The sequence below is a fragment of the Candoia aspera genome, chromosome 4 (genome assembly GCF_035149785.1).
Source record: "Candoia aspera isolate rCanAsp1 chromosome 4, rCanAsp1.hap2, whole genome shotgun sequence".
Taxonomy (NCBI): domain Eukaryota; kingdom Metazoa; phylum Chordata; class Lepidosauria; order Squamata; family Boidae; genus Candoia; species Candoia aspera.
Window position 1 is genome coordinate 94,557,651 of NC_086156.1, and position 18,131 is coordinate 94,575,781.

Sequence of the window (18,131 nt, forward strand, 5' to 3'; positions counted from 1 at the left end):
TGCTTTTTTCAGGCTGTATTTACAACTTCCCAGTCTAACACACTACCGTAAACTTCCCTGGTGGTCCCAACCCTTATTTAGATTCCATGCCCGGGTAGGGTGGTTAGGTGCTCTCTCCTCCTCAGACAGATTCTCAATTTAGTGCCTAATTGCCCCACCACCAAAACAGGACAGCAACCATTTTTTCAGGGCATATATGGCTGATGTCAGCCTTTATGCACCCCTCTCCAACCACAATGTGACCTTCAGGTGCATTTTCTGGCTATGGTTTGAGAGTAGCCTTTTCCTTTTCTGTCACCATGAGTGTTCTTGTCCATTTCAGCCAGAGCACTTTAATTCATTACAGGTTAGCTCTGGTAGTTCATTCACTCCTTCATAGAGGGAGAAATGCCCCCTCAACTGAGGCAACCGCTACCCTGATCTGAGAGGTTCCAAGACCTCACCTTTGATATTAATAGTAAAATGTCACCATGGCATTGCATGTAAGAGGTTGCTGACTCAAAACACAGATTTTGTTTAGTTAGTATCTTCTTTACTTCAGCTAACTAAATAACTTTTCCTAGCTAGGCTTTTTTTTTTTTTTTAAAAAAAGCAGGGTTCCACTGTCCTATAGGTCATGTGAATTATAAACTCCTTCATAGTCTTCTGCAACCATGATTGAACCATCAGTGAGATCTGCCATCATCATCTACAAGCTGTTCACAACAACTCTCTTCTCCTTGGACAGTTCCTTCTATTTCTTTGAATATCTGGTGATAAACAAAAGACACTTAGGATATTTTTTTTCTTTTATTGTAATATTATAAATCTTAATACACTGTTATTTCAATGCAGATTTCAATGCCATATTCATGTAATATTATAAATTATGAACATTCTAAACCACTCTACCACCCGGAACATGAGCGTGCAGGCCTGTGTGGCACAGTCGAACCCAGAGCCCTGCAGGGAAAACCTGTCCTGAAAACCCCTGGCAGGGGTTCCTGTTCCCACTCCAGGAACAGCCAAAACCTCTTGTGGCCATATTTGTCCACAGCTGGGACCTGGATCTTAGGCAAATACAAATGGGCCACAACCAAACTCCAGAAGCTCAGAAGCACTGGGTCAGGAAACAGCCATCTCCTCCCTGCCCAGAGGACACCATCTGATCCCCTGGAGCTGCCCAAAGATCCTGTATAGAGGACTCCAATGCTGAATCCTCTGACCAACCCATCCCCCTCAGGATGAGTTCAACTAGCCCCAGACGTGATGACGCAGCTAGCTCAAAGCCAAAAGGACAGCTAGCGGCCGATGGTGCTGGTGGTGAACGGCGAATCCGATGTTCTAAGGATCAACAAACCATTGGAACCTGGAATGTAAGATCTATGAGCCAGGGGAAAATTGGATGTGGTTATTGGTGAGATGTCAAGATTAAAGATAGGCATTTTGGGCATCAGCGAACTGAAATGGACTGGAATGGGCCACTTCACATCAAATGACCACCAGATCTACTACTGTGGACAAGAGGACCACAGAATAAATGGAGTAGCTTTCATAATTAATAGTAAAGTGGCTAAAGCAGTCCCTGGATACAATCCAAAAAATGATAAAATGATCTCAGTTCGAATTCAGGGTAAGTCATCTAACATCACAGTGATCCAAATATACACCCCGATCACAGATGCTGAAGAAGCTGAAGTAGAGCAGTTCTATGAGGATCATGGGGCAATCTCCAGATCTGCAAACTATCAACTTGCCAGCATAGGCCACGCACAGGTTCTGTCCTGTCCCTTAACAGGTGGGACAACCACATGGGCCCTGAAGAAGGGGATCCCTCCCCCCTTCCAACGTGGGTCAGCAGCAACTGCTTCTGCTGCTGCTTTTCACTCACCTTCAGTGGGCAAAACCATCGCGGGGCTCCCCCCTTCCCCCTGTGCCCCCCAAACTCCCAGGGGACTCACTCCTGCCTGGGAGACAGGTACCCCTGAGCACGGCCCACAGAGTGATTGGCTAAGGCCAGGCCCTGCTGAGGAACTGCAGCTGGCACACCTACTGTGAAGGATGGAGTCCCAGTCGGCTGCGTAAGTGACTCCCAAGGAAGCCCCAACGAAGGCAGCGCCTGAGCCACCAGCTCCAGCAAAGCAACCTCCGAACAGTCAGCGACTGCCTCCACTACGTGCCTCCTGCACCCCTCCAAGCCCTCCATCACACCTCCTACTTGCTCTAAAGACGGGTTCTCCTGAAACCCCAGTTGAGACAGGTCAGCCATAACGCCAAAGAAAAACAAACACACCAGGAAGGGGAAAAGAAAGGGGCAGACTCGCCCACCAAAAAATGCCAGTCAGCAAAAAGAGGGAGCCCAACAATAACTCCCCTTGCCCCTGAAGAGCCCTCCTGTAATGGCCAGGAAAAAAACGAACTACTAAAAGAGAAAATTGAAAAAAAGCAGAAGACAAAGCAAGCCACAAAATGGCTGCCACCAAAAGGCAGCAGGAAGGAGGCAAACAAACAAAAGGGGGGTCTCCCCAGGAAGAGGAGGCAGGAATTACCCCAACTTGGGGGGGGGACACCTTCCCACTGAAGGGTGTCACAAAAAGACCCAGAAAAAAACACTGCAACACACACACACACACACCAAAAAAAAAAAAATCCTTAAGTTTGGAGAGGAAACCTGGAGACCCCATTCAACACTTCCTACACGGAGGGTTAGTTTTAGGGTTAGGGTATTTCTAACCCTAACCTCCATACCAGTGGAACTCAGAGCCACAAAGGAATGTGAGTTCAAGGTATATAGGTTCATAAACTTCTCTGTGAATATTAAATGACAGGTCTCCAAACCTGACAGCAAAGTTTTTAAAGACACAACACTTCTAATGACTGCCTATTCAAAATGACAGTCAGACTCACACAGGTATTCTATGTATATCTAATTTAATAATGAATAGTATAAAGAAACACAGGCAAAGCTGAGAATACTAAAAGTGTGGGATTTCTCCCAATTAATTCCCAGGCAATCTCAAACCTCTCCCCCCAGAGTCAGTACAATTCCATCCCCCAGCAGGTGTTCCTAATGGTTGCTGGCAGTCCTCAGGTAACCTCCTTGACCAGTTGAGATAGCCCAAACATGCGTTCCTCCAGACTCGCATCATCCAGCTCGCTGCCTGGCACCAAGGAGCGGCAGCAGCCCCCTCCTGTACAACGACACGTGTCAACACCAGCATGACATGGGAACTCGTTGTGGTGTTTCAGGAACATTGGAACAGGAACCATGACAACACTGATATTTCAGAAACTGGAAATATAATTTTATTTATCTAAACCTATCTCAGGAAAGTAAACACTGATAAAGGTTTTGATATAACAATATTTTACAATATGGAATAAAGGTTTTATCTCCAGTTGTCTGCTCATGATTCTCTGTCAAACAGGAGTTATGAACAATTAAATAAAAGTTAGATTAGGAAGTACGTAAAAAGCAACCTGATGCTGAAGCCATTTCAGTTCAGCTCAGTCCAGTTCTCCTTGCTTCTTGTATATGGTTAAGAGAGAAAAAATAATGAAAATTGTGAGAATACTATGATTTCAGCTTTAATACACTAAAGAAATATTAAAATAGTTCTGGTACTTTGTTATATTATTATTATTCTCTCTTCCTAATGCCTTCCTTCAGCAACTTTTGAATCATTATCGTATCATGACCAGGCATTCCCAGCTTACACAACTTCTTCAGCTTTATGTAGACCTTCTGCATATTTGCCTGTACATACTTAACTTTAATAAGTAATTGCATTGAATTATACTAGAGGAAAAAAAAAATGATCTTTTTCTGATTTGGTCATGGGACATAATTCACAATAGCATCTCCTTGAACATCTGCCTCATTTTCAGATTTTTTTTCTGTGTTTGACCCCACAGCAATGTCAGCACAATGGTAGCTAATATTATGCCTCCAATAATCACCCTGTAATTTTCCTGCCCATAATTTTCCTGCCCATCACACCCAAAGGAATTTTGAAATACCCATAAGGAAGAACAATTATTTCAGAAACTAATTATAAAAGCCTTCTTTAATGCTCAGATGTCGTCACTGACCAAGATTCTGGCAGGTTTGCTTATTAACTGTACATTTTATCTGACTTGTTGCTGACCTCTGGTTTTGATTTAAAGTGACAGAATGTGAGTAGGTTACAACAAATAGATGTGCACAAACTGCAGAGAATGAAAGAGAGTGGAATGTATGCCTGGAATGATGGATTTGTCCTCAAAATGGTACTGTTATTGATGCTGCTGCTTGGACTTCTGCCTCACAGTGTCAATGAAAAGCTTTTTGTTCCTCCTGATCTAAAGATTCATTCTAGGAAATGCAGAGTGAGTAACTTCTTCCTTAAAACTCAGGAGAGGTTTCAGCAGGGAGAACTTACCATTGGAGAAGTAACTTCTCTGAGCCTCCTTCTGCGCTTCGGTACAAATTTCAGTGCACCTCCTTCTCCCCATTTGATCCAGCAAAATATGTAAGGAAGTTTCTTTTCTGTTTTTCATAAAATATTTATCTGCTTAGTTCAATGATGCAAAAAGTAGAACCTATTAAAAAGTGGCCGCCCAGTAGCTTCCCATTATGGGCAAACCTCAAAAATTTTCCCTTTTGTTCATTTTGAAAGAAGAAGGTTAAATGGCCAAATGGGTGGTCTTAAGGCTTGCTGAGATGTCAGACATCTATTTCATCTTTGAAAGTACTGATTCCATTCAGGGTGCTTATACCTCCTTGGTGTTGTTTCATTTTTTCACACAGTAAGTATTAAAAAACTCTTTTCTTTTATTCTAAGCACAGAAAGGAAGCCACTTTGTCTTCTCTTTCTTAACTAACATTTTATATTTTTCTCCATAATAGCATCAATGTTGTTCACGGATTTTAACTTTACTGTAAGACTGCCCTTATGGCTATCCTGATCATCCTTCCCTAACATTTAAGTCTGCTGCAATTTGTGCTTACCCCATATCTTCTCTCCCCCAATTTTTCCAAACTATCTTATCTTACAAAATATGTAATCCTTGGAAGTGGGGAGGGAATAAAATAGGGTTGAAACAAATATTTGAGTAAGTTCATTCTATGAAGAACAAAGGACATATATTTAATGGCAACTGAAAATAATACACACAGAGAGCAGTCGTGATAGATGTAGCAGTGCCAAGTGATGGCAACATCAGAAAGGAGGGGTATAAGAAGCTGGAGAAATACCCGGGCCTGGAAGAGGAATTAGAGAGGGTGTGGAAAGTAAAGACCAAAGTGGGCCAGTGGTGGTAGGAGCACTCGGGGCTGTGACTCCAAAGATGCGAGACTGTCCCCAACAGCTCCCAGGAACAACATCACAGCTCTCTGTCCAGAAGACTCCGGTGCTAGAAACAGCTACTGTAAGATACTCAGCAGAACCCTCAAACTCCCAGGCCTCTGGTAGAGGACCCAAGGTTGAGGAAGACACACACCACACACAGGAGTGAGAAGGGAATTTTTATATCTTTGCATATTTCAGAATAAATTCTCGTTTTCTTATACAGAATGTAATTTTTATTGCAGCCTAATACCAAGTCATCACCAGCAAATTTTGGCCTTCATCTTTGCAATAGAGGAAATTAATAGAGATCCTAAAATCTTACCTAACACTACTTTGGGGTTCCATATCATTAACAACTTCTGCAATCCTCGTATTACTTATCAGACAACATTGGATCTTCTTTCTGCAAAAAACAGACATGGCCCAAACTACAAATGTGTCGTCCAGAACAATTTGATTGCTGTCATTGGTGGAATGTTCTCTTTGTCTTCATACAACTTAGCCACTATTATAAATACCTATAAAGTGCCACAGGTAGATATTCTGAAACATACAGCAATATTAAATTCCATCTTATTTGTTCAGAGGAAAAATTGGGATTGGTGGAGGGATTGATGGATACTGAAGATAGATATTTCAAGCTTACTTGAAAGTTTTCTAAATGTATTACTAAATGTATTACTATTTCAAAATATCACTCATATAATCTGAAAGCTTTTATAATTGAAGAAAACTACACTGAGAATTTTGCATAAATTCAAATAAGCCATTGTGCAAAAGGACTGCATATTAGCTATGTACTGAACACATATATTTTATACTTTATTCATAATATACGTATTTGTTTCTGCAGTTCCCTTATGGCTCCCTTGACCCAAACAGAACTGAGAAAAGGCTATTTCCTCACTTGTATCAGATGGTCCCCAATGAAATCCTGGAGTATTCTGGGATTGTCCGATTGCTTCTTCATTTCAGGTGGATTTGGATTGGGCTGATTACCTGGGACTACATCCCTGGAGAAAGATTTTTGCAAATATTATTGCCCATGCTTTTCCTCCATGGCATCTGTACAGATTTTATTGTAAAGATACCGACATGGAATTATGTTGCTCAAAAGTCAACATTATTTTATAACAGATTGAAGGAAATTTCAATAGTCATGAAAAGCAAAGCCAATGTGTTTGTTATCAGTGGTGGTCTTTTACCAATGTGTGCACTCTATTGGTATCTTTATACAACACCCCTGCATTCACCTCTAGGTAAAGTATGGATTGTGACCACATGCTGGGCTTTCAAAAGAATCACCATCCAGAACAACTGGGATATACAATTCTTCCAGGGTGTCCTATCCCTGTCACTTCACTCAAATGAGCCTGCAGGATTCAGGACATTTCTTCATGGTCTCAATTCTCTGTGGGCAAAAGAAGATCCTTTTCTCCATGATTTCTGGGAAAAGGTCTTCAAGTGCTCTCTGAAAGATCTTCATGGCATTGATGAGCTCCAGCCAGTTTGTACAGGAGAAGAGAATCTGGAGAGTCTTCCAGGGACTTTCTTTGAAATGAGCATGACTGGCCACAGCTATGCCATCTACAATGCTGTCCAGGCTGTGGCACATGCTCTACATGATCTTTTTCAATCTGGATCCAAAATCAGATTGCAAGGACTTGGAAGGAAGCTGACTCCCCAGAATCTCCAGCCATGGGAGGTAATTATCACACACAAAGCACGGTTTTATTCTTTTACACAAGGCTAGCATATCCCAGACTTCTAAATGTGAGAAAAGTTTTCAACTTTCTAATACTTTGGGCTCAATTTTTTAAAAATATATGTTTTCTCTCTTCGTGTATATGTATGTGTATGTGTGCCTATGTGCCATATAAAATTGATAATGTTGAATTGTATAACTTAGTTCATTTCCCCCTCTTCCTCTTCCTCTTCCTTCTATTTTCTGAAGAGCACAAAAGACAATGATTTTAGAGTGGTTCCACTTCAATGTTTGGTTCTTCAGTCATATTTAAATGACAGGAATGGCATGTTTTTCAATTACTGTTTCCTTTAAAAGTTCATACATACCTTTCCTATTCATATTTTATGGTTCCTTTTTTTATGTTTGCACTAAGTTAATTTTGATTTTGTTATAAACCTATTTCTGGAGACTTTGTCTAATTGAAAGACTAAGCGATTAGGCCACAGCTCTACTTTCCTAACATTTACCATTTATTGATTACTCACAGCAATTTCATGATGTTTGTAATGTAAGAATTAAATAAAAATGCAATGAATTAAAAGCACATCATACACATGGAGTACTTAGCACCCTCCAATAAGAAATCTATTTACTAACTATGTTAGATTGACAATAGAAACCCTATCTCATTCAAAACTTCTCCACCCACTGGTAGGAAAGCAATGATGATGAAATTAGTCTTCTTTTAGGGAGTGGAAACTGCTACTAAGAAGCGAACAACTGGCAGAACAAAGAAAAATGCAACTGAGATTCTTAAACCTGATCGAGCTGATACTAAGGAATGAAGTTTTTTAGGTATATCTATACTTTGCATTGGTGCTGATAGTCAGGCTCCTTTGGATACAGGTTTAGCACTAAAACAGGATGGCACACATGCAGAATAGCACTAACTTCAGCATTGCAACAAACACTTTTTTTTAATTGCTTTTTATCAGCTAAACATAACTACTCCACCAGGGAGTATGACAAGTGAGGGATGATGGCCATTTGGTGCCAGGTCTCTCATGTCACAGATCAGCTCCTTGTAACTGCAGGTTTGTAAGGTACAGGGGAGAACCCAGCACAGTAAGGATGAAGCATGTCCTCATGTATATGAAGTGGCCAACAAAAGCATAGAAGATCCCAGCCATTGACTGCATCATTAATAAGGTGTGATATATATTTTTGGATGGGGAGATGTTTGTCGGGACATGAGGGAAAACAGCTAATGATGAATTGGCACAGCCTCTCTGGTGGGCTCCAGATGAAGCCAGGTTGATGTCATAAAGTCAGGTCCTTTTCAAAGAGTTAGCAATGGAAAGTTGTGCCACAATTAGCAGGACATGAGCTTGAACCCCAAGTCCTATACCAGACACATGGTCACCTGGTCATCAGGTCTGGATGCTAGAAATCTGTCTATCACAAACTCTGATTATTCAAACTGGACATAATAAATACAGTCAGTTTGAGAACTGAACATTGTCAATAGTAAACCACTGTGGAAGCAATTTTGCTTCAAGAGTGGAATTATGATTCTTCTGAGCAATCTAACCCATTTTTTTAGGTTCTGGTCAATATACACAGAACTAAACCGCTGAGCTGCGGAGCTTGCCGATCGGAAGGTCGGAGGTTCGAATCCACATGACGGGGTGAGCTCCCGTTGCTAGTCCCAGCTCCTGCCAACCTAGCAGTTCGAAAACATGCAAATGTGAGTAGATTAATAGGTACCGCTTCGCCGGGCAGGTAACGGTGTTCCATGTAGTCATGCCGGCCACATGACCGTGGACGTGTCTACAGACAAACACTGGCTCTTTGGCTTTGAAACAGAGATGAGCACCGCCCCCTAGAGTCGGATGCGACTGGACTTAATGCCAAAGGAAACCTTTACCTTTATCACCCATGAACAATTATCAGTTATCCATTTTTGTTCACATTCTTTCAAATATCTGTCCATTTTTCCCCCTCCTTATCCTCCCTCTCTTTGTTCTTCTTGCACACATAAACTAGAAACATTTCTGACCTTTGCTATAGACTACTAAATCCACCTGTTTCAGGGTAAATTTGAAACAATGTGAATATTTCTATATTCTCTTTGAGTATAGCTCCATCACTTTCTAAGGAGAATCTCGTTCAACAACAGTGTTGGAGAGCCAATATCTTTTGACAACAATCAAGAATTAATTGCAGGATTTGATATTATATACTGGATAACTTTCTCAAATCAGTCGTTTCTTCGAGTCAAAGTAGGAAAGTTGAATCCTTGGGCTCCCTTGCATGAAGGCATAACAATTCGGGATGAAAGCATTGTGTGGCACAGAAATTTTAACCAGGTAAGTTTATAGGAGAAGAGCTACGTTGGACCATAGCAGCAAAACATCAGATAGTACCTGGTAATTCCTTTTCAAATATCATTGAAAGCATATGTTTTCATGAACTACAGCTCCCTTCATGAAGGGCATGGAGGCTTAATCTAATGAGGTTAGTTGAAAAAAAGAGGGGAAGACAGGGTGGTAATCAGAAATGGATAACATTTGGGACAGATTACAAGCATCCACTCAATTAACAGTTATAATGTATTAAAAACCCATTTTCTTTGTTAAGATGTTTAATTGCAATTTTTTTTTTAATTCCTAGACATGGAATAGATTGTATACAGAAGAATGGTTTTCAGTGGAACCCCATACCTTTTTCATTACATCATTCAGTAGATTTACCACTGATTTTGGGGAAATTCCTCTAAAAGGAATATTGAAGGAAAGAATACACTCATTTTGGGGGTTAAAATTTTTAAGGACTTTTTGTAAGGCTAAGGTTAAGAACACGACTGAGATCTCACATACCATATGTTGCTTTATGATTGCTGGGTCCTGCATATCAATAGTGGGTTGAGATTATGAAAATTGTTCTTTGAATGAAGGAAAAGGAATAGATGAAAAAATAATGAAAAGAAATTGGGACTTTACCTTCAGAATTTTGTAAGATGCATCGTTTTGCTTTCTTTTCTAATTTATTGTAAACAAAAAATTGACTTTAGGAAGGAATTTATGAATCTGGACTTGAAGAAATAAGAAGATGGGATTTTACCATGGGAGTCATTTAAGATGCGTAACTTAGTCCAAACAAAAAATGACTTTAGGGTAAAAGATTTCAATCTGGTCCATCTCCCTTGTGTGTTTACACAGGGGGATTTACCACACTTAAGCTGGTTAATAAGATTTTTAACTTCCTTGTATGTGACTGAGGGCCACTGCTGTAGTGTGGATAACGGCAAATCCATCACATAGGTGTTAGCATGTGAATCACAGTAGAGGGTTTGGAAATGATATACCCAGGTGCTTGAGGGAAAACTACAATGCACTTGTATGGTGTCATTATAGGAACAATTAGTTATAATATGCCAGAATAGGGAAAGTTTTTTTGATTTCGTAGCTTTGATTAGCTGTGACCACTTTTTCTTCTGATGTTGGGTTTTTTTTTTCTTTCTGAGCAGAGCCTTATATTGTCTTTTCTGCTCCTTTAAGATTTGGATGGAATCTGGTGAATTCTAGAGAGCTGCAAACCCTCTACTGCAGGGTATCCGTACAATCTCTCCTTAAGCAAATATAGATGGGCCTTTTCCAGAGTCCGCTTTGATGCCCTCCCTTCAGCACTGCTGGCAGGAAGATTTCATGGGACGCCTTGGCAGTGGCCTTCCTTGCCAGGAAGTTACCTGACAGTTTCAATGAAGCCAAATTTATCACCTTTAGCATGCTGGTCTATTGCAGTGTTTGGGTCTCCTTTGTACCAACCTACCTGAGCACAAAAGGGAAAGGTATGGTGGCTGTGGAGGTCTTCTCCATCCTAAGCTCTAGTGCTGGCTTAGTGGTTTTCATCGTCTTCCCTAAATGCTACATCATCTGGTTCAGGCCAGATCTGAACAGAAAAGAGCAGCTGGTTAGGAGAACAAAATAAAGCAAAAGCACTGAGATTTCCCATCCTATTTTCCACTCTGATTAGACTGTCTTTAGGAAGGTGCATGGAGAATTTCTTCCACCTTTCTTCTGTGAGGTGATGTGGGGTTTATTTTCTAATCAGCGGGCTCTTTTGTATGTCTCTTCTCTTACTTTTTACTTTACACTGAAGTAGAGGAATCATGCCTCAGAAAATTGGAAGCCACATGTAAAATGACTTATTTTTTTAGTTGTTAAAGTATGAAAAAATAATTGACTTCCATATAGGTATTGCTGACATACCTGTTTTCACAGTAGGGCTGATGGTGAGGGATACTTGGGACATATTTTGCTACCTCTCAAATGCCCCAGGTTGCCATCCCTTGAAGGATGAATATTTCCTTCATTTTCTTTTTTTCCTGTAGTAAGTAGGATCGATGGGGAAAAGAAAAACTATTGCTCTCAGAATCAGGGTAGAAGACAACAGGGAGGAGCAAAGAGGGAGCCCCTGACTTGTTAGTTTGACTTCATATACCACAGTGATCAATACGATAAAAATGGCAAATGTTCAGTTACTCGGCATGTGTACACCACCACTTTGTGAGCTTCATTGGCTTCTGCTGGGCTTCCAGGTGCAATTCAAGGTGCTGGTTGTCACCTATGAAGCCCTTCATTGCCTGGGAACTGGTTACCAGAGGGACTGTCTTTACCCAGTTGTTTCTACCCATCTGGTCCAGTCCAGCAGGACAGGTATGTGCCAGTCCCCATCAGCGAAAGAGTGCCAGCTGGCAGGGCCCAGGAGACATAGCATTTTTGCTGTAGTACCCATCCTATGGACTTTTCTCCTTCCAGACATGATTTGGATTTCAAAGAACCTGGCTACTAAGACAGAGATATTACCAAAGACTTTTTTAGGTCATAATCCTGTGAGTTTGATTTATCAAAGAAAATCTAATTCTTTTAGATGGAGGCTAAACAATATGTTGCTACAGAAAAAAGCAATAGTGGAGAACTATAAAGAGAAATTAAAATATTTTTTTGAAAATAATTTAGGTAAAGGCACTGATTTAAGAATGGTTTGCGATGCAAGCAAAGCTTTTGTTAGAGGTTATTTTATACAACCTAATACTGAATTAAAAAAAAAGTCAAGAGAAAGCACAGGATATTTTGGATGAGTAAAGAGAAAAGAAGAATATACTGTATATATAAAATTTTCTCCCTCCAGAGATTAGGATGGCATTGACTCTGCTAGCCTTTTGTAAGGCACTAACAAAATGGTCCTGTGCCCAGGCCTGGGGCACCAAGTTCTTAAATGGGCCCATCACCTGGAGATGTTTGCAACTGCCCATTTTGATACCTTCCTTGCCTGCTATGTATTTTAATTTGTGTATTATTGATTGTAATTGTTTTTAATTTATTTTAATATTGTTTGCCGCCAGAGTCACTTGATGAGATGAGTGGCCATACAAATTGATTAAATAGATGAATAGTCAATGCTTCTGCAACTATGTCTCCAATGTCATCAACAGAATGTCATCAATTGAATGAGTAGGAGGAAAGGTGGGGAGACTGCAAGATTTTCATCATTCTTTTTAGAGTCTTCCTCCCATTTCTCTTAATGATTTTTTGGAATAAATGCCACAAGCTCTAACGGTGGCAAAGTGTCAGGGTCAGTCTCGCTTCGCAATAAGACACAGACTCACTTAATGGGTATTAAGGATTTCTGGTTTATCGGAATGGTGGCTGACAGAACGAAAAACAGGAACAGGGGGTGTGGTGTGGAGGTGCCCATTTTATACCCTCTTGTATGGCCCCGGGCTCCTCCACCCTCTATTGTCCCAATCCCTCTTGATGGGACCCTTGATTGCTCCATGGGCGTTTTCCCGGTGTCTTCTCTTGTCCTCTCGATTCTGGTGTGTCCTCCAGGGCACCAGGTGCGGCTTATCTCTGCTCATCCGATGTCCTTCTTTTCAGCTGTATATAGGTCCATGGGTGTGGGTGCTTTGGGTGCTTGTTTTAATCCCTGTTTTAATTATCTTCTTCCTCTATTCCTTGATGATCATGATCTACGTTGTGAGGCTCTTTGTGCCTTGCAACGAGGTCATGACACAAAGGCTCTGAGTCTTGGTGTGTTCTTCCTCTTACTAGCATTCCTATGAAGCCACTCCTTCTTGTATTTCGTTCTATTTCTTATTTTCTAGCTTTGTTCTTGTTTATATAGTATATTTTATTACACTGAAAATTTCTAATAAAAATATACATATAAAAAAATTGCACTCCTTTCTGGATCAGGACATCCTACTCACAGTAATTCATGATTTCATCACCTTCCAGATTGATTACTGTAATAATCTGCACATAGGGCTGCACTTGAAGAGCATTCAGAAGCTGCAGCTAGTCCAGAATGCAGCAACACCAGCAGTATCCCATGTTTCATCATGCAATTATGTAACACCTCTGCTCTACAAGCTGTGCTGGTTTCCAGTGGGCTTCCAGATGCAATTCAAGATGGTGATGATCACCAATAAAGCCCTAAATGGCATAGGGCCAGGCTACTTGTTGGACTGACTGTCTCCTATTGTCTCTGCTTACCCCATCAGAACCAGTAGGGTTGGCTTGCTCCAGGCCTTTTCTATCAGTCAGTGTCATCTTGCAGAATATAGGAGTCATGCCTTCTCTGTCACACTGCTTGTCTTATGGAACAGCATCCCCTGGGGATTTGGCTGGGCCCAACTTTGTTGGACTTTTGTAAGGCATTGAGGAGTTGGCTATTCCCTTATGCATTTGGCAAAAATGTTAAGCATTGGTTGAACTCTTTAGTTCTTGCCTTTATTTATTGGAAGCACAATGATGTTTAGACCTCCAGCATGTGTTATATTATTGTTATTGTAAACTATATAATGTGTTGCTGCTTTGGCTTGTAACCACCCAGAGTCATTACTGTAAGATGGGAAGTATATAAATCCTTTATTAAATAAATAAATAAATAAATGCATAAACAAATACTTTCTGCATGTCTGGCTGTACGTATAGAGGACTAACTCTAATGAGTAATTCCCTTGAATTATACCAGAGAAAAAGTGATCTTTCTCTGATTCACAGATGGGGAAACTTCACCATACCACCTCTGTCAACATCTGCCTCATTCTCAGATGTTTTTTCTGCCTTTGACCCCACAACAGTGTCAACAAAACAACAGGTAATACTTTGCCTTGCAATTATCAGCATGGGAATGGTAATTCTGATGTATGGGTATTAGATTCTGGGGCCAATTGTCATTTATGTAATTGTAAAAGCTCTTTTGTGTCACTGTCTAAAACTGACAGACAAAGTGTATCTTTGGCTGATGGGTCTGTGACCAAAATTATGGGACAAGGTGACTTGTATTTATCCCGCTTGGGAGAAACTGTAAAAGGTATGTTGTATGTGCCAAATTTACAGTCAAACCTTTTATCTGTGGCACAATTAGCTGCAACAGGGTATATCATAACATTTAAGAAAAATGGTTGTGAGATACGTCAAAATGGTAGATGGTGTGCTGCTGGTATGTTAAAAGACTCCTTGTACATTGTGCAAAATGCAAGGAAACCAAGCTGCAAGGCTGCAGTTGGCAACACGCCATATCATGACCAATGTGTACACCTGATGCATAGGAGAGTTGGTCATGCTAATTTCAAGTATATAGCACAAATGCCACAGCTGTGTGCTGACCTAAAGATAAAACCCTCTGACAAATACTTAGACTATGTAGTTTGCGAAGAGTGCAAAACACAAAAAGCTCCTGTGAGTAAGCACAGTGACAGAGTTACAACTAGACCTTTGGAAATTGTACACTCTGACATTATTGGTCCTTTTGCTCCATGTTTTGGACAAGCAAGGTATGCAATGACCATCACTGATGATTTCTCAAGATACACATTTATCTACATCTTAAAACATAAAGATGAAGCTTTTGAGAAATTTAAAGGGTTTGTGACATGGGCAAATGGAAAATTCCCAAGGCCTGTATCTGCACTCCAATGTGATAGAGGAGGAGAGTACCTTCCTCACAAATTCAAAAGATTCCTAGCAGAAAAGGGGATAGAACAAATTCTTTCTAACCCTTACACCCCTCAGCAAAATGGTGTTGCTGAAAGAAAGGCCAGAACCTTGCTAGATGGAATGTTATGCATGCTTAAAGATTCCAGGTTATTGTTTAGAATTTGGGCAGAAGTGACGTCCACTGCCTGTTATGGGCAAAACAGATTGCATAATTCTGTGATTCAGGATGCTCCATTCCATTTGTTTTATAGTGTGAAACCAAAGGTAAACCATCTGAGTGTGTTTGGTAGCACTGCATGGGTTCACATTCCAAAACAACAGAGAAGGAAAGGAGGCCCCACAACAAAGAAAGCCATCTTTGTTGGATATGAACAAAGCCAAAGGAGCTACAGGTTCATAGTGGGAGAAAAATTAATAATTAGCAAAAGCACTTCTTTTGCTGAGCAAAACTGGGGGAGGTTAAATTCTAGCTCTCCAGTTGATTTAACTACAACAGAACAGCAAGGACTTGCTGATAGTGATCTTTTGCCTGATGAGGACATGAAGCCAGAAAAGCAAACTGAAGATCTGTCTGATGAGTCAGATGCTTCTCAGGAAAGTGATAGGAGTCAAAATTTAAGCCCTGTATTACCTTGCAGATCTCAGAGGCATAATAAAGGCGTTCCTCCATCATGTTTTCATGCTGAAATAGTAAAGGCTTTTCACATCTTTACTGAACCTGAGTCCTTAGAACAAGTGAATGCTTTACCACCTGAGATTGCACAGAATTGGCATTCTGCCATGCAATAGGAGTTAGCATCCTTGAAAGAAAATAAAACATGGAAAGTGGTAAATCTATCTCCCAATGAATGCTGTCTAGGTTGTAGGTGGTTTTTCAAATTGAAAAGGGATGCTGATGGCAAAATCCAAAAATATAAAGTAAGGTTGGTTGCAAAAGGGTTCACTCAGAGAAAAGATTTAGACTTTGACAAGACTTTTGCACCAGTTACTAAAGGTGAATCAATTAGATTACTGTTAGAAGTTGCTGCAGTCAAAGGAATGTCAGTTCATCACTATGACATTCAAACTGCATTTCTCTATGGCAATTTAGACCACAAATTATATATGCAGCAACCCCCTGGCTATGACAAAGGCGAATATCTGGTCTGTGAACTGCAGAAGTCAATCTATGGGTTAAAACAGGCTGCTAGATCCTAGAACCAAAAATTAGATGAAAAACTGCAAAAAAATGGTTTTGAAAAAGGAACAGCAGATCCATGTGTATATATGAAGAAAGACGAACAAGGCTGTATGTATCTGTGCATTTATGTTGATGATTTGCTGCTGTTCACATCAACAGAAAAACAAAGGCTTGATTTTGAAGCCTGCATGAAAAGCCATTTCACATTAAAAAGCCGTGGAACAGTAACTAATTACCTAGGCTTGAAGATACACAGGGAGAAGGATGGTAGCTTTCTGTTAAGCCAACATAGTAAAATTCAAAAGCTCCTAGAGGATTTTAATATGCAAGACTGTAAACCAGTCTCTACTCCTATGATAACAGATTTTCAGAAAGATATAGGAGAAACTCAATTAACAGAGGCAGAGAAATATAGATCTGCAATTGGAGGTTTACTGTACATTGCAAATCACTCTCACTCAGATATCTCAAATTCTGTGGCCATTTTAAGTAGACAGGTAGAGAAGCCTACATCTACTGGAAAAGCAGCATTGAAGAGGTTAATGAGGTATTTGCAAGGAACAAAGAATTATTGCCTGAAGCTAAATGCCTGTGGAACAGAGAAATTGCAGGCTTTTGCTGATTCTGACTGGGGAGCAGATGTCAGTGACAGGAAATCCACTTCTGGGATTTTAATTCAATTTGCTAGTCAAGCTTAGACTGGCATTCTAGAAAGCAAACACTTGTTGCTCTTTCCACTGGAGAAACAGAGTTTTATTCTGTAGCACAAACCTATAATGAGGTTGTTTGGTTTCAACAGTTGTTAAAAGACATAGGCATGGAAGTGAACCAGCCTATAACTGTTTATGAGGATAATCAAGCTTGCATTGCAATGGCAAAATCTGAAGCCTGCAAGAATAGAATGAAACATATCGGTATTAGACATCAATATATCAAAGACATGATAGTCAAAGGGGAAATAATGTTAAAATATTGTGAATCAAAAGATACGATGGCTGATATTTTAACCAAACCTCTTGCTCTACCAAGACATACAGAGTTGACAAAATTGGTTTGTGTCTTGCTCCTTAACAAAACAAAGGGGAGTGTTGGCATTTTTGTTTTTGCCCAGACAAACCATTAAGGTTACCATGGTAATTGAGTACTTCCTTAAGTATCAGCAGGGTGAAGAGGTCAAATTTAATTGTCCTCAGTTTGGGTGTTAATAGCTGCATTGCTTGGGGGAGGAGCTAGCTTGTTGCTTGTTAGTTTTACTTTTGTTTTCCTTGCAGCACAGCCTCTCTTCCCATCCTCAGCTCTGCACGTGTGAGTGCAGAAGCTTGTAAAATATGTTTTTGTGCTTTCTGTAAATAAATTTATTTTTATAGAAATGCCTGGTGTGTGATTTTTCTGATCTCTCTGGGCCAAATGCTTTCCAGCACTCCGACAAGGTTGCCATCCCTTGAAGAAAGAAAACTTTTTTTTTCTTCTTGTAGGAAGCAGATGGATTGGAAAAATCAAAACTCACTCTCAAAATCAGGGTAAAACACAGCAGAGTGGAACAAAGAGGGAGCCCCTGACTTGTTGGCTTAACCCCTTATTGCATAGTAATCAATATGATGAAAAGCGGCAAAATGTCAATGCTGTAGAACTCCATCTTCAATGTCATTAACATGACATGTCCTTCAAGGCTCATACTAATGTAATGAAAGCTGGGGAGACTGTGACATTTTCCCCTTTCTTCTTAAAGCCTTCCTCCCATTTCTCTTAATGAATTTCTGAAATAAACCCTGCAAGTGATTTTCCATTACTTAATTCTCCAAACCAGAGGCAATTCATGGTGTTCAGGATGTGATGTTGCAGTGTAGTCAATAAGGAAGATGACCTTGGTAGAAATATGCAAGAACTGTTACCTAAGCAAAAGGGGCTGAATTTTTTGTTTTAAAGTCCTGAGAAGTAATATTCAG

At 40.3% G+C, this 18,131-nt stretch overlaps 1 protein-coding gene across 1 annotated transcript in view; it reads left to right on the forward strand.

Moving 5' to 3' along the window:
- The first annotated feature begins 5,307 nt into the window (after nucleotides 1-5,307).
- The window catches only part of LOC134496700 (vomeronasal type-2 receptor 26-like), a 29,465-nt gene continuing 16,641 nt past the window's right edge, over nucleotides 5,308-18,131 (forward strand). The window contains exons 1-3 of the mRNA XM_063302409.1: nucleotides 5,308-5,388; nucleotides 6,163-7,014; nucleotides 9,138-9,365. Of these exons, the coding sequence (XP_063158479.1) occupies nucleotides 5,308-5,388; nucleotides 6,163-7,014; nucleotides 9,138-9,365 (1,161 nt within the window). The remainder of the gene's footprint in view (nucleotides 5,389-6,162; nucleotides 7,015-9,137; nucleotides 9,366-18,131) is intronic.